The sequence below is a fragment of the Puma concolor genome, chromosome A2 (genome assembly GCF_028749965.1).
Source record: "Puma concolor isolate L17-30 chromosome A2, mPumCon1.1.hap2, whole genome shotgun sequence".
In the NCBI taxonomy this organism is placed as follows: Eukaryota; Metazoa; Chordata; class Mammalia; order Carnivora; family Felidae; genus Puma; species Puma concolor.
The window spans coordinates 61,500,059-61,518,038 of NC_141668.1; the positions used below are offsets into that span (position 1 = coordinate 61,500,059).

General features: G+C 36.8%; 1 protein-coding gene across 1 annotated transcript in view; it reads left to right on the forward strand.

The window, feature by feature from the left end:
- The first annotated feature begins 503 nt into the window (after positions 1 to 503).
- MEOX2 (mesenchyme homeobox 2) overlaps positions 504 to 17,980 on the forward strand; it is a 67,020-nt gene continuing 49,543 nt past the window's right edge. The window contains exon 1 of the mRNA XM_025929904.2: positions 504 to 1,512. Within this exon, the coding sequence (XP_025785689.1) occupies positions 999 to 1,512 (514 nt within the window). The 5' untranslated portion in view covers positions 504 to 998. The remainder of the gene's footprint in view (positions 1,513 to 17,980) is intronic.

Below are 17,980 nucleotides of genomic sequence, written 5' to 3' on the forward strand. Positions count from 1 at the left end.
GACCCCACCTGGCACCGCAGGTGAGGATGCCCGCGTCTCTAGATAACTGCAACTCTCGCCGCTCCTCGGTTTTCACCTAACCCACCAGGTTTCTCTCTTTTCGCGCTGTGAATAGCGCTTTTCTGCCGAGAAGAATTTCCCAGAAACCTCGGGCGCCAGATACGAGCCCATTAACAACCCACCCAGGGACGACAGCTGCGAAAAGCTAGGCGCGCCGCTGCGCCCAGGGCACGCGTTGATGTAGAGTTTGAGACACTTCTGAGCGCGCGCCAGGCTAGCTCTGATCTTTTTCCTTAACCCTACTTCCCCTTTCGTGCTCCTCAAGAGCTAGCCGTACCCCTAGCAATCCTGCAGGTGCCAGTGCCCAAGTGGCACTGACAAGACATCTTTCTCAAGAGAAGGGAGAGGGCCGGACACTGAGTGCAGAGTTAGGGTGACGTGCGCCGCGGAGCACCTTGGCCGCCGGGCCCGGGAGGGGAGAACAGCTGTACGCCCGGGCTCGGGTTTAGGCGCCAGGCGCGCCGCTTGCAGCCTTGGCGGCTGGCAAGGGCGGGCGGGCGTGGACGCACTGTGTGCGTCCAGCGGGAGATAGGAAGTGGAACAGGGAGCGCGTGGCGCAGACTGAGCGGGAGTTTTGGAGGGAGTTTGCATGTGGTCAGCGCCGGGCTCCTAAGCCAGCCCCCAGCTCACATTACACTCTATTTATAACCTCTCAGAGCCGTTTCCCCCTGAAAGCAGTTCTCTGGGACCACCTTCTTTTGGCTTCAACCTCTCCTACTCTTGACATCTGAGTAGCTCGAAGGGAAGCTTCTCCAGGTCCGAGTGTTTATATGTAAAGGAGTCTGGCCGCTAGGGCTCAGGACCGGGATTATCCGAGCTCTGCAGAAACGGCTATTTATTTGGGAGGGGGAAAACACGATTTCTAGTGAAAAGTGACAGGGTGGTAGCGTTTGGAACCATCGTGAAGTCTTCTGCCTGGAACCTGAGACTTGCATGCTATGGAACACCCGCTCTTTGGCTGCCTGCGCAGCCCTCACGCCACGGCGCAAGGCTTGCACCCGTTTTCCCAGTCCTCTCTCGCCCTCCATGGAAGATCTGACCATATGTCCTACCCCGAGCTCTCCACTTCTTCCTCGTCTTGCATAATCGCGGGATACCCCAACGAGGAGGGCATGTTTGCCAGCCAGCATCACAGGGGGCACCACCATCACCACCATCATCACCACCACCACCACCAGCAGCAGCAGCACCAAGCTCTGCAAACCAACTGGCACCTCCCGCAGATGTCCTCCCCCCCGAGTGCGGCTCGTCACAGCCTCTGCCTCCAGCCGGATTCGGGAGGGCCCCCGGAGCTGGGGAGCAGCCCGCCGGTCCTGTGTTCCAATTCTTCCAGCTTGGGTTCCAGCACCCCGACCGGGGCTGCGTGCGCGCCAGGGGACTACGGCCGCCAGGCGCTGTCACCCGCGGAGGCGGAGAAGAGAAGTGGCGGCAAAAGGAAAAGCGATAGTTCAGGTAAGGGCGCGCCGGGCACTGTCGGCGAAAGGGGGCGGGGAGATGACTGGGAAGATTCTCACACTACTGTGAGGAAGCAGGGAATATGGTATACGTCTTGCCCTCGCTGGCTCCCCGCCGCCAGATTCGGTGGGGCTGCTTTCGTCCTGTTACTTGGGGGCACGTGTTTCTCCAAGCGCAACCCTGCAGCCAACGGCGTTAAGCTCTCCAAGGTTCCAACTAGTTTACCAGAGGGTTAAGAAAAAAAGGACAAGTGACAGTATGTGAAATCGATTGCGAAGCGTGACCTTCCATCTGAGAGGTGGGGAGGGGAGTGCACCCTGGGATGCAGCGTCCGCTGGGCGTGCGTGCGGCCGCCGCTCCTTGACTTTTCCCTTGCAAGTTCCCGACTCCGAGTGGCTCGATTTTTCCCATCGTTAACTGGATTTCCAAATTATTGCACAATATTTGGAACTTGCAGTGGAACTTGGCAGCACGTATGAGAAAAAAAAAGTTTTAGTTTTTTTTTTTTTTTATTATTCTGATTTCAGAGTTCTTTAAATAGCACCCTATTCCAAATGGTAAAAATTTCCCTTTCTTGGGGAAGAAGACAATCTAGGAATTCAGATGATTTTAAGGAATGTGTCAGAGATTGGTAAATAAATACATGATCAAACTCTTGAGGAAAAAAACGATTTTTTAATCGTAGTTGCGTTCGTGTGGTGCTAATCTAAATAGAATCTCTGAGTTGCCAATGTGGAAAGTAAGCTCTCCTCCAGCTGAGTATTAGGGGAGGCAAGTTTTTGGAAACACACAGCAACCGGGGTAATGTTGGTTCTCTACGTGCTTGAGGCTGGTGTGCGGGGGTGCGCGCCGGAGGCGCTGATCTACGTGGGCATAACTTGAGTAGCCACGCAAAAGGGGACTTTACTAAACGCAGATGCTTGAAAGCATAGACTGCCAAGTAAACTGTAGCAGTCCCGACGAACTGAAGTTTTTCGGGCAAATCCTTAAGGCCCTTAACAATCTGTACGTTGTGAAATTGTTAAAAGATACTTTACAATTAAGGGAGTTGTGAATTTTCTTCTGTAGCTATCGCAACCTGCGTTCCAGCTTTCTGGAAAGTGTCATTGGGTCAGTATAATATTTACGTAGTGTTCTTCCTTTGCGGGATTGGTTTAACAAGTCCTAGAAGGTAACTGCAGATATTAATGTGAAGGATTGGAACGTGTTTGGTTTTTGTTTTTGTTTTTGTTTTTTATAACGCTTTAGGTAAGATCCCACGTAAATGGCAATTTGAGGCGCATACTTCATGTGCCTTTGCAGCTGAGCTATCACTGGTTCTTCAGCGTTAGCCTGAGATACATTCTTCTATCACAAACTTAAAATCCAGCTTCTACTTTTCAAGGTCAGGGGTGAACTTTTAATGCTCCATCACAAATTAGTTTGTATGTTAGAAACTTACCAGCAGTATCATTCATTTCTAATGGTTTTTACTAACTGTAAGTGAAACTCTCTTAAGACAGAGTTGAGAGGTTAACCATGAAGGTTTCCATCTTCATTTTTTTTTTTTAAGTCAGTTTTAAAATAGTGTTCATGTCTTACGCTCAGCATTTGATATCAATGTAACTTTTTTGGAAGCAGATCCCAGTTCAAGTTAGTTCATTTTTGCAATTCACAGAATCTCTTACTGTTCATTTAACTTCATGCAGTGAAAAACCTATGATGGGCTGTTCCTTATGTTTCCTGAACTGAATCAATGCACCTACGCTTCTTCGGGTAAACCGAATTTTCGTATAGGCACATATTATTTTGGTCAGAGGGAAATAGAGAAAGTGGGATTCAAGAACAGGTTCCCTTGAATTATTGTGATAAGTTTCTTAAGAAAACTAATAGTGCTATCCTCTTTTGGTGGGAAATAACCATATAACAAACTAAGTTTATATTTATATGTTGAAACTAATTAGCGTGCTGGAAAAACAAGCACAAAATCCTGCATCAGCTACATAAAGTATTAATAGATGAGATCTTGAGTGGGAAATACAGTTAGTCATCACCCAGGGTAGAATCACTGGGGAGTTAGGATGAGCGTTTTCCATTCATGCTGGGACATTTTGAAAGAACTTTTTGACTAACTAAAAGGAAAGATGGTAATGGTTTTCAGTTAAATATATGCATACTCATTAAAAATAAAATTTGATTTGGCAGTTTCATTATTTGTGTTAATATTTGTTAGATCTTTAGATAGATTTAGATTCAAGATATCTTTCTCCTGTGATATTTCAGTTGGTCTTCCATATTAATGTTTACAGTTACTTCATATCATAGTATTATAAGGGCATCCTGATCCAGTGGAAACTAAAGCAATGTAGAAAAACACTATAATTTTGACATGTTATTAACATGTATATCTCATATTGCTTGTAGCACAGTTTTAATATTTCAATATTTTTAAAAATTAGATTAATTTCTGAACTCTTGAAACTTTAAAATTGTATCATGAATAGTAGAGACCACTTATATTTTGTTAGAAAGTTTATAATTACTATATGTTTATAATTGAAAGTAAATGTAGTACACAAATCCAAGGCAAAGTCAGAACCAAAATTCTGTATCCTTACTTGTAATATCCAGATTGTATGTGTATGTATATGTGTGCATGACCCTGTGAAATTCGAATAGAATTTTAAGCAGCATAAAATATTGAAAAATGACCTAAATTTTTATTCATGGTAACGATGCAAAAACTATAATATGTAACATTTTCCAGTGTGCATTTACTTGCATCCCCCCCTCCCAAACACACACATATGCAAACTCAAGAAGCTTAAGTGTCTAGAAACAACTATTTATGGACTTTGGGCTTTCATTATAGTTTATTGACAATTGAAAATAGCCAAGTTTAATGGAGAAGCACATTGTTATTTTTTATATGTGTTAAACATTTTTGCAACTTTGAACCTCCTATGCTTTCCAGCATTATTAGCAAAGCCAACATCTGTGATGTCTTCAAAGGAACTCTTAAAAATCAAAACTTTACAACTGCACTTAAAACAATCTATACAAAGCAGGTGATTCTGAAAAAATGTCTATAAATAGTGTGAATTACTTGGCTTCAATTACATTTGATTGTTCTCCAAGCAATGTAGTAATAGGTATAAACTGTCCACTTTTAGTTAAAATAATGAAAACAGGTTAGTCAATTTAACTTTACTTTTTATGCAGGCAATATACAGTGTAAATATGTAAATATTTCTTATTCAAATTAGTTGAATAACTACATATTTTATTAAAAAAATCAAAATTATATTTAAAAAGAAGGGAGGTTTGGGGATGTGGATTTTATAAGGTTTGGAATAATATTAGATTCTTGTAAAATTAGAAATATTTATAGTTACAATCATCATAAAATATTTGTTATCAAATTATATCTGCCTATATGCTTGGCTATGCAGAATGACAAGCAAGTATTACTTTAATAAGCTGGAACTTAAATACAGAGCAAGGTCTTACCCACTCTAACTCTGGTACCGTATTGTGATTTTTTCCAGATAATTCAATCATGTTTTATGAAAGGAAGAATAATTACTTTAATATTATTATCTCTATGTTACTGGACTATGGCTTTTCAGCATTTGTTTTAGAATTAAAAAAAAGTTTATTGGATCTTGATAATTATAGAAGAATATTGAACAAATTAAGTGTCTCAAATCTATGGAATAAAAAAAAAATGTCATTTAAGTCTTTTTCTTAGAGTGGTAGATTAATTTTAGGTGTGAACATTTTAAAATGGTGACCTGACATAAAAAATTCTAAGTACCATTGACCTCCATGAGTGTCTCAAATGATTACACTCAAAAGTCAAGACCAGCATTCCCTTTAGAATTAAGGTGCCTTATTGTTGAAAGTTAGCAATGAGTGGAAGGAATAATGCAAATAAAAATGGAAATGGTTTTGAAATCTTTGTAACTATCTTTATTTATAGTTCATTTGAAAAAGAAAAACATTAAATACTTGCCATGGTACTGCTAAAACTTTCATTTGGGTTAAAAACCCAGCGCTGAATATTTAAAATTTTAATATTTACTTATAGTAACTTTCAATGGAAACCATTAAGTTGGCACCCTGTAAGGTGATCTCTACTAATAAACTGAAAAAAGAAAAAAAAAAAAACGTTTTAAGTATATTACCCTGTTTTCCCTCTGTGTGATTTGGAAACATGGACCCTTCATCAAAGCATTGGCATTTATAATAACATAATGTTTACTATAGGTTCTAAATGCTCTAAGAAAGTAATTTTATACAAAAAGTGAAATCGCGAAAGCAGATAAAGTTTTCCCCTTAGATCCAGGGAAATTTGAGAGACTAATTCCATATTTAATATAAAAATTAACTTTTTTTTTTCAATTTGAGAAATAACTTGTATATGAATTAATAGCTGAATAATGTAAAAAGTCCCACATATAAATCTATTACATGTACCTGGCCTGGTAATGGTGCCATTTTTATTCATTTACTATATTAAGACATATATATGCTGTGCAATTTTATTAACTGTATTAAAAATGGCAGCCAGAAACAAAGATGTGAGGACTTTTTAGGTTTTCATTTCAAATGAGAACTTAAATATAGTAGAATAATGTATTTTAGTTTTTACACTGTGTTCACTTAAATAGTTATTTCTAAAATTTCAGAGCGTGTCTCTCTTCTAAGCATTGCTATAATGATTATAAACATCTATGAATGATGCATGCTAAGAATGGGAAAATATTAGAGAATAAAATACATTTAGGAATTCTTAATATTTGTTGAGTTAATAGTGGTGGATGATTTATCTCTCTCAAATTTTCTATATTTTTACCATAATGTTTTTTTATAATAGTAAAATATTTTCTGGGAAAATATATTAGCACATGAAGTGAGCCTATCAAGAGTAGCATTTTCCCCCCTTGATTGAAATCATAAAATAAGAAGGATTAATTCTTGAGTGGCCAGTTAAATTATATTTCCTGCATTATGGTACTTGTGACTGATTCTAGTGGTTAAAATAAAAATTAAATTAAATTAAATATTAAAAAAAAAGTGAAATACTAACCAAGACCAAAGTCCGCAAATTAGAAATTGAGGTAGATATGATGTATTTCCTACTTAATGTATTTAACCAATAAAACACATTTTATTGTCACAACTTATTTCTCCGTATTCTGTGCTTTAGTCATTAGTATGGGTTAGTTATCAATAATAAGCTTTCTGTAAAGGTTGTAAAGAAAAGGAAGCACTAACAATTTTCCTGTTTTTGTTATGATGCTCTTATGACTATCTGGAATAGTTGTATTAAACTAAAACCCGCACGCAGGGATGGAGGAACACCGTAAAGAAAAGTCAGTGGCAACATTCCGCGCTACTCCTAAATCTTAGTCATCGGTGAGGTTCAAAATCCAACTGGAGAAAACCTTGCAGAATATTTTATTGCTCTCATGGAGCAAAACTTACAATGGTAAAGGTCATTTAGGTCTCAGCCTTCAATTTGCATTACCTATGTGGAAGCAGAATTAATTTAAATCTAATGCCCCTTTCTCTAATGGTTTCCACTTATGTTATAAAAGCGTAGGGAATTTATTTTCCCTTTCGGTAAGTTGTGTTTGATAGTATTTTAAGATACAAAATAACCAAAAATATGTCTGTTGATCCATCTGTATAAATTTGAGACATAGCTTTTAAATTTAGAGTATTTCTATTTGAAACCTTTTGATATATTTGTTACTAAATTAACAGAAAGTTACTTGGTAAGAGTATGCATTCATATGTGGTCGAATGGGTCAATTATTAATTTCTCTGTTTAGAATTTTAAATATGTAAAAAAAGTTTCTGATTATTCACAAAACTTTCATTTATGATGTTACATTTTCCACAGCAATATAATATTTCTGAATTTACACATTACTCTGTAAATTTGGTATCGTGTATTAGAGTACTGGTTTTCATAGGGTTTGAAAATAATTCATGATACACTTTTTTTTATTTCTTACGTGTGCATATGAACGAGAATCATCAAGTAAAATCTGTATTATATGAATACATTCTTGGGAAGACTTTGTATGAAAGAGAGGAAAAATACTTTCAGAAATAATCAGCTCTCTTAGGTCTAAAAATTAATAAATCTGATCTTAACCTACATGATATTATTGCTGTGCTTCTTTAAAAAGTTAGCATTTCCTAAAAGTTTAATCATTCTAAGCTATTTGTGTATTTTGGTGACTTAATTCTTATATCCTTAGAATTTTACTTTTACTGTAAAAGTTTACAAGGGAATAAGTGATAGTGGTAAAACCGTTAGGGTTTTGATTACAGATTTAAATTAAAAAATCATTGCTCTTCAAAATTTCATAGAATCAACTCAATTTGAATGTTTCAAATGTATTTAAATGTCCTCTTTGTTTTCATAAGCTTTCTTTCTAATATGTTTTAGGTATGTTTCTTGAAGCTTGGGTGAATTAGATTGGCTGGAATTATGAATATAAGGAGTTATTTTTTCATAGTTATTAGTTTCTACTGTGTTTTAGCAGAAAGGTTAGTGGTGAAGAGAAAACAGGGAGGGTGCTAAATTAACTAGGACATGGCAGCTATTCTTCAAGCACGCTTTTAAAAAATCTGTTTATGTGAAGACATATATGTGTAAACGCACAATAATAAATTGGTAGCATTCCAAACTTAATTTCTTGATAAGAGATCATCTGAAGTGGAGCATCCACATTAGAGACCTCAACATGATGTTAAATGTTCCAGTTAGAAAGTAAAATATTAGGTTTGAAACATATACAGCTGTGTGGAGAGTCCAACGGGCCGAAGCTGGTAATCAATGATAGTCATTAAAGTCAAATCTGCCAACCCCCCTGCAGTTTTTGTTTTCTTTTGTTTTTCTCTTCCTCTAGCTCATTATTCTCCACACACTTCAAGAGATCCCATAATGCTCTAAGAAAAGAAAACCCCTCAGTTATCTTACATGACTGTGGGCAAGAAAATGATTAAGATGAAGTCATCTCTCTCTCAGGCTCTGCGGAAACGTAGAGGAGGGTCCAGCTTAGGCGGGTGGATGCCAGTAGAATTTTAAAGGCCTGGAATTTTGCTCTTTGAAAATGTAGCCTTAAAGCTTTGCCAGAAACGACACCCAAATAAAAACTTAGTTTTTTGCAAAGTGATAGCTATTTGCAAACGTAGTGGTGAAGTGTAGTCAAATGTCTATAGAGGCGGCTTCTTATATTGTCTGGACTGTTCAGTAAACTTTTAGATTATCATTCTTAGCCTCCTGAAAAACTATCAAATTAAACTGACGTATATTCTTATTAGTTAAAAGAAAAAGTACAATGGGTAGTGACTCTTACCAAATGAACAGTGAATACCAAGTAAATTTCAGAAATGACTGATTTTATTTTGATAGCTAAAATGTGAAGTTTAGGAAAATAGAATTGTGTGATCAGAAACTTAGTCGGAACTAAGTAGATAAAATGTAGCCTTGATTTTTTAGGACACCGATAATTTAGCAAATGGCTTCCACATTTTAAGAACCATGTAAAGAGAGCTTTACTAGTAACTGGATAGATTAAAATTAAGTGATGTCTCTCTTTATTTAATATTTTTCAAAAGTAAAATGAGTTCTCAGTATGTTTACTGTCTTCAGCAATTAATATCTCTCCGACTACAGGGTATGTTTACTTTGGGAATTTTTAAATATGAAATGCAAATGGGTCTGCATGCATTAAACTAGACAGCATCTAGATGTAAGTCGTTGCGATAGATTGAAATGACAGGAAAGCCAGAGGTTAGGCATCCAAATGTGGGGTCCTGCTGCTGTGCACATTTCCAGGATTATCACCTTTTGGATGTCCGCTTTCAAAATTCAGGGAATTACAGATATCTTTTCTCTTAAACTATTCTTTGTTCTTGGAAGATGACCGTTCTTATTCTTAAGAAACTTATTCTTGCATTCTCAGATGTTTGGGGGAATAAAAAGTAACAGAGACATTGTGTGTGTGTGTGTGTGTGTGTGTGTGTGTGTGTGTGATTGTTTTTGCTTAATTAGCCAATAGTTGATAAATCTTGAAGGATTTATCTTATTTCTTAGTTATCCTGTCAGACAAGAAAATAGATGGTACACTCAAAGGGATAACTGAAGATGAAGAGAGTTTGATGATGACTCTTTGATGGTGAGCAGTATGTTGGAAAGCAACAGGAAATGGTCAATCATCCAGGGTCTGACCACATTTGGAAACCATTAGCTTCTCTAAACCTGAGGTGGCAAATAGAGGGAGCTATTGAAAGAATCCAGAATCTGGGGAGAGCAGCAGGACAGAAGGCTTCTGGCAAAGTGGGGACCTCAGGTGGAAGATTGCAGCCAGTATCAAATATCATCCAGTAAACGATCTTTATGCCTTCCAATCTCCTTTTGTTGTCTTCCATTGGCCAAATATAATCAGAAGACAATGAAGCAGACCACACTAGTCTTGGTAATGAAATCCATAGGAGTCATAGAGGAATGCAGGCTGCCGAGGAGAAATGTCAGTGTAAATCTGGGAGAACCCCAATGTCTTGCTAATTCTCTTGTTAGCTGTGATTTAACTTCTCTGTTATGTAGTTTCCTAAACATTAAAGTGAGTTAATGAATATAAAGCACTTAGAACAAGGTCTGGGTCAGTAAGTGTTGTTATTTTTATATCAGGGTAGATGCAGTTATGTCATGGGTGTGCCCCACCTGAAAACAAGCTCTATCTTATGTTGCCTGTTTATTTGTGTTTTACTACTACTATTGCTATAGGGAATGTTACTTGCCTAAAAGATAGCTCCAGATTTAAAATAATCTGCCACTGTCGCTAGAACTGTAAGTCCCATGCCATTTTCCGGAAATGGAGACTAAGTTGTAGACCAAGTTGTGTAAGAGATGCAACCTTCCTTCACTTAATCACCCTTAAGATTCCCATTCCACAGCCTTTTGTGCTTGGGCATCGCCTAACCTTCTTTCTCCGGTGTCTCCTGCCACTTTTCCATCAAACACTTGTTTTCAAGAGGAACATTACAGAGGGGTATTTATTTAGTCAAAAGGGAGCAGAAGTTAAAGGGATTTGAATATGACAATGAAATTTCAGGTCTCTGTTTTCAGTAACTAGGAGGATAGGCATGACATTCTTTCTGCCATATTATAAAGTTTCCTGCAGAGATAATTTACATATTGTAGTTCCTTTTAATTTTGGTGGTCTCATTTGGAGACCCTCATGAAAGGTAAATATGCAGATAGCACGACAAGCTAAAAATATATCCCTCATAAAATGACTAGAAGCAGTTTTATTTGATAATTTTGTTTTTCTTGGAAAAAAAGCAACAATATTTTACTCATTTGTGTGTTTACTTATATTTAATAAATTTTTGAGATTTTGTTTATATTACTCACCTGAGTTGCAAGTCCTAGGTGATTGGCTGATTTCACTCTGGTAAGCTTAGTCACCTCTCCTACACCCACAGTTCAGTGTGAGGAATTCAGAAAAGTACTTTAGGGAAATTTTATTATATCTGATGGTCTGAGGCAGTTACTTTCAAATAAGTAAAAATCAAATACTGTACTAAAATTCTAAATGCCAGAGTTAACACTTCAAAGTTTCTGGATTCATAGCAATATAATCGTTAAAGTTAGAGAATTCAAATGACTAGTGATTGCTTCTCTGTTGGATAATGGAAGGGCTGAGAGGATGTAGGGAGAGGGGTCCAGGAAGACAAACAGAACATTAAATGTTCCATAATACACAGCAGTGATAAGAAAGGGCCGATGACATTATCTAGTTCATTATTCTTAGATTTCAAGGTAGGGTTGGTTGGTCCGTTCTCTTAATGAGTTGCAATCTTTAATGTTTAAATAGGTTATTAAAATCTGAATTATCAAGATACCAGAAGACTCCCAAGGCATCACCCAGTTCAATGAATGTATTTCCTAGATGAGAGAATGTGCCCAGAGAAATTAAGTAATGTCTGTCCACTCAGCCAAGTAGTGGAAGCTGAACTTCCATATCCTGACTTCAGCCTAGTGCCCTTAAAAGGAAAATCTCATAAAATATTGTGAAACCTTAAGTTTTTAGTCTTCCCAATAAAAATAAATTTCAGCATCATTTAAAATGTTGGCTACTGCTTTTGAGTGAATAAAATGGAATTTGACAAAGTGCTTTACTTGGGTGTAAACTACCTCTCTCTAAATCTGATTTTATGGTTACCTCAGTCAGTTTTCATTCTGTTTTTATGAATATAAACACTGTTATACTTTCCGAGCTTTAGTTTTGTAATGACATACTTCTTGTTATCAATTACCAATTAGCCTGTATATTAAAAAAAAAATTTTTTTTTTTACTTTTATTTATTTTTTGAGAGACATAGAGAGACAGAGCACAAGTTGGGGAGGGTCAGAGAGAGAAGGAGACACAGAATCCAAAGCAGGCTCCAGGCTCTGAACTGTCAGCACAAGCCTGACGTGGGGCTCAAACTCACAAACCGTGACATTATGACCTGAGCCAAAGTCGGACGCTTAACCGACTGAGCCACCCAGGCGCCCCAACCTGTATATTTTTAACACCTCATACAATAAATCATAGCATTTTTAAAGTTGAATATCTGGTAATGTGCAGCTGGACTTTGTTGTATTATATCTATAATAGATATTTATGTAAACAGAATAGTATTTTGGGTAACCATTTGTGAATTGAAGAATCTGTTTCCTGTTTTAAAATTTTTAGCTCAAGTGAATTTTGCTAAATTGGGCTTTACCTATAAAGTATTACTAGTTTTTTTGTGTTCAAAATAATGAATAGCTCTAAGTAGACACTTAGAAACTCTCCCTTGTCACAAGTCATCAACTTTATCACTGTTCTTGGATAAGTATTGATCTTAGTTTTTATTTGAATGCAGTCTTCTTGCATAGAAAATACTCAGAAATATTAGTGGTTGGCCATTTTGCCTTTGCTAGCCAGCCCTACCTTCCTTATTTCTCCTCCTTTCCTGCCCACACCCATCTTCTTCACAATCTGTAAACACCAAACCCATCTGCTCCTCTCCAATACATTGAACCATACAACTTCTGAAACACTGTAACAATGACCTTTCATAATGATTTCCAGATCCTTGGTTTTTACTAGAACCTCAAAACACAAAAGTAAATATCAAAAATACAGTTGGGGGTGCCTGGGTGGCTCAGTACTTAAGCATCCTACTTAGGCTCAGGGCATGATCTCCTGGTTCCTGAGCCACTCTTAGGTCCACTCTTGGACCTAAGTCTCCTTCTCTCTCTGCCCCTTCCCCCCCCCCCCCCCCCAGGAACATGCTGGTGCTCTCTCTTTCTCAAAAATAAAACATTAAAAAAAAAAAAAAAAACTTCAGTTGGTTCATTCAAGAAATTTTCTTTTCCTTTTTTTCTCTAAACACAACACCATTTCCAAAATAATAAAACATAATTCCTCTTTTGTGTAGTTAATTTTAATTTACATTCAGACTGCTTTCACATTAATGGTCTCAAATGATAATTTCTCCTTTTCTGCTAGACTTATATTTAGGATTCAGCCATGTAGCCTCTTCCTACACAGCTTGGCCCAAATCCATTCTATTCCACATTCTCCTTTATTTTTTTTCTTATTTGTACTTTGATGTCTCTTACACTTAATTTAGTTTTCTCTCCAGGATTTCTGATATAGTTATCTTCTTAGTATCTTTATCTCTTTTCATTCTTCCCTAATGGAATCCTATATTCAATATATCGTAATATTTTGACTCTCATTCCTCTTGTTGGAATTCTACATTAAATTGAAATTATTTCACACAGTATGAATGTTTAATTATGGGCTTTGATGCAAATGCTACTTGGAGTGGCTAATGCCCATCAATGATTTACTACTAGATTTTCTACTTATGTGCAACCAGGTTTTGTTTGTGTACTATCATATGTACACAACATGTAATTAGATATAATGTAACATATAATAATGTGTCTTATAATCTCATATTTATATAACTGATAGAAATTTAAAGAAGTGTTTTCCTAGCAAAGTGATCTTTTCTTTTCTTTTCTTTTTTAAATAAGCATTTTATTTATTTATTTATTTATTTATTTATTTATTTATTTATTTATTTAATGTTTATTTTATTTTTGAGACAAAGGGAGTAAGAGTGGGGGAGGAGCAGTGAGAGAGGGAGAGAGAATCTCTGTGCTGTCAGCACAGAGCCTGATGTAGGAACCATGAGATCATGATCTGAGCGGAAACTAAGAATCTGACACTTAACTCACTGAGCCACCCAGGCACTCCAAAAGTGATCTTTTCATGTAGTCTTCGGAACACAATGTTTAGCATTTGTGTTACTTTGAAACAGTGTTCTAATATTTCTTATGTGGGTACCTAAATACAGGTTGTCATAGCTGCAGTCAAGAAGTTTTCTGCAAGATTTTTTGCATCTCCCATTTAGTCAAGAACTTGTGATATTACTTACTTACTATTTAGCCTCCTTTGGTGGGAATTTAGGGCTGTATATTAATGGGCTTCCAGCTAAAGTCCCCCAACTCAATCATTAAAGGCTTTATTGATCAGCTTGGTCAGTTTTGCTGACAGTGGGTTTTCTTTTATTTTAACCAATATTTCTTCAATAAACTTCTTTATGCCTACCCCTTTAATTTTTGTTTTGTTTTGTTTTGAGAAAACTATAAATTAACATGAAGTTGTAAGAAATAGTACAGAGATCCTATATGCCCTTTACCTGGTTCCCCCCAGGGGTAATATTTTGCATAATTATAATACAATAGCATAACCAGAAAACTGATATTGATACATCCATTAATTTTATTCACATTTCACTAGTTTTACATGTACTTATGTGTGTGTGTGTGTGTGTGTGTGTGTGTGTGTGTGTGTGTATTTATCTCTATGCTGCCTGCCAGATTTATCTTTTATTTTGATCCCATAGCCTATAATACCTTTATTTAATATATATTCATTATTGTCATTAAAAGCTTGTTTATGACACTTCTCAGGAGAGTTTAATGAATATCCACCCTAAATAATGATCTGTGTTTGTTTCTGATTGATTTTTATGGATGCTTTCTAAGGTCACATACCTGTGATTATGTGGTTTATAGTTACCACTTATGAGTAAATCAGGACAAAAGTAAATATGCATTTATTAAAAACTACCATAAGTCAGCAAAAAAAAAATCCTACATTTTAGAAGTTAAAGTGTCTATATTTTCAACAGTTCAGTGATTGTTAAGCCTAACTTCCTGTTAATTAATGTATAGGAATGCCTCATTCCATTATTTTTGGGTGAAACATGAGATTCTATAAATATTCTGTGAAGTTATGCCATGCATTGTTGAGCACATTGCATACAGCCAAGTAATTATAGTATTTAAAATGTCTGTCCAACAAAGCCAAAAAAGTAAATTAAACTAGAAGTCATGGGGCAATTGGGGAAAATATAGAATATTAATTGATCTGCAGTGTTGTGTTGGATAGTGGCACAAATATTTGGTGATGTGGAAAAGAAAAAAAGGGTTATTTTCAAATAGGCTGAATTATTAAAAAGAAAGGAAAAAATCCCTTTTATGAGAAAAGTAATGCAATGATGCTAGTTCAATCCACAATGCCTTGGGTTCTGCTTTGAGTATGACTGGTTAACCATATTTAAAGAATGCTACATGATGAGAAAATGTGGATCTAAGACACTGACAAGTGGCCACATGTGAGGGAGCCTGGCCTGTAAGGAAAGAGCACTGATAGTGAGGGTTGAGCAAGCTAAAGAAATCATCTCACTTGTGGGTCTGAGGTTAGTCACAAATCATAGAAACTAATGAAAGGAAAGTTTGCAGTAAGCCTACCTGTGCATGTGAGTTGGTTGGGTTATTATTTCTGTAAGAGTTAAAATTTATCTGTATTGCAATACATTTTGACAAGTTTCAGAAGTTATGTTATCCATGACTGATACTGATTCTACTTCAACAATTCCTTCATTTCATAAAGAAAAATAACTTGGAGATTCTTCATACTTCTGGCCTTTTTTGTTAACATGGTATCATAAGATTACATTATTCAGACCAGTAATTCAACACTGACATTACATTGGAGTGAGTAGGGCACTCTTAAAAAACACTGATGCGGGGCGCCTGGGTGGCGCAGTCGGTTGAGCGTCCCACTTCAGCCAGGTCACGATCTCGCGGCCCGTGAGTTCGAGCCCAGGCTCTGGGCTGATGGCTCAGAACCTGGAGCCTGTTTCCGATTCTGTGTCTCCCTCTCTCTCTGCCCCTCCCCCGTTCATGCTCTGTCTCTCTCTGTCCCAAAAATAAATAAATGTTGAAAAAAAAAATTTAAAAAAAAAACAAAAAAACACTGATGCTTCAGATTATGATTAAATTAATCTGGAATTGTTTTGAATTTTATAATATGAAATTATAGCATTTAAAGAATAGAGAACATAGGGGCGCCTGGGTGGCGCAGTCGGTTAAGCGTCCGACTTCAGCCAGGTCACGATCTCGCGGTCCGGGAGTTCGAGCCCCGCGTCAGGCTCTGGGCTGATGGCTCGGAGCCTGGAGCCTGTTTCCGATTCTGTGTCTCCCTCTCTCTCTGCCCCTCCCCCGTTCATGCTCTGTCTCTCTCTGTCCAAAAATAAATAAAATGTTGAAAAAAAAAATTTAAAAAAAAAAAAAAAAAAAAAAAAGAATAGAGAACATCATATAACACTCACGTGCCCATTGTGTTCAATATTTATCAACACATGGCATATGTTATTTATACCATCCTACTCCTCCTTCACCTTGTCTTAATTATTTTGAAACAAATCTCAGATATCTAATTTCATCTGGACATTGGTATTTTTCAAAACTCTCAAGTGATTCTAGATTGAGATTGAGAATTACTGGTTTAGAATATTGTTTCTAGGTTGAAAAGTTCTGAGAAGCAGGGACTTTATATTCTGAATTTTATCCTTTTCTGCACGTGGAGGGCAATGTCAGACCTGGTTGGTTGCTCATTTCCTAAAAATGGCCGTTTGTGTAACTGTAACTGTGTATATCACCAATAATCATAATACTCTTCTATGCTGTAGTATGGTAATCACTAGCCACATATGGCTATTTAAATTTTAATTAATTAAAATTAAATAAAATTTAAAAATCAGTTCTCAACATCATTAACCACATTCCACATACTTACCAGCCATATGTGCCTGCTGGCTAATGTATTAACCAGTAAAATACACATTTCCGTTTGTCAGAAAGTACCACTGAACAGTGCCTCTAGACAAAGACAAACTTCCTTACTTTTCAGCTACTGAAAGAATCCCCAAAGATGGGAATCTCCTCAAGTGGAGAAAGAGATTATGCAAATTTAAATACCACACTAAGCTAAATACAGTTAAATGTGTAACTGTAAAAGTTGAAGCTTATCTGAAAAGTGAAATGTAAAGAGCATTATTTGGATAAATAAGACTGTTTGGATAAATGCTTGCTTGCTTGGTCAACCAAATGTTCACTAAAATAAAATACATTCTTCATTTTAAAGAAGCCAAAATGTATCCTAAATGATTATTAATTAAATATAATATATAATCCTGGGATTGGGACAGTTAACAACATAAAAGCAAAGTCAGAGGTATTAAATGGTTGAATTATAAATACAGAATTAAAATAAAGTAAAACACAACATAATAATGGATGTAAATGTAAAAAAACAAAAAACCCAGAATATTGGAAGTACAGAGGGCAAACAAAGCATATTTAAAAATGTAAGGTCAACTAGGGAGATTCTTCCAGGCCTCTTGAGGAATAGGGAGGAGAACATTTTTCTGGGAAAGGGTGGGGAACATGCCAGGAATTAGACTAGATTTTCCAGGGGGAAAGTATGAAAACTTAATAGAATCAGACAGTGGCAATTAATGACAAAGAATTATTAACTTTTACAGCCTCTCAAAAGATTTGGTCTTTCACAGTCCCTGGTGTGATTTCCAGAATTGCAAGTCAGGTAGCTGACAGAGAGGACTATTAAAGGAGATTTTTAACATTTGGGGGAAGAATGAGGATAACGCATTCACTTTGGCATGAGAAGAGAGCGAATGCAATGAAGAGTGGAGTATAGGGAGCATCACATCTGTGCTGTGAAACATCTGTGCATGTTTGGCTGGGGCCATACATCACACAACTAGGTTGCCACAACTGAGGGTTTTGAATATGTGGGAAGCAGGAAGGCTGTTCATCAGTGGACTCATTGTTAATAAAGATTAATTGATAATTAATTGGTTGAAGTGCTAGCAATTTGTGGCAGAAAAGACAGTACTAGCACTACATGTGAAGCAAAGATATCACTGGATACATTCATGTTAGAATTTTATGAGTGGAGAGTGTACATTCGAGTATGGCCTGCTATGTGCCAGGGTCTTGATTCTGTGTGGTGGGTACACTAAGATGAATACAACACCTTGAGGT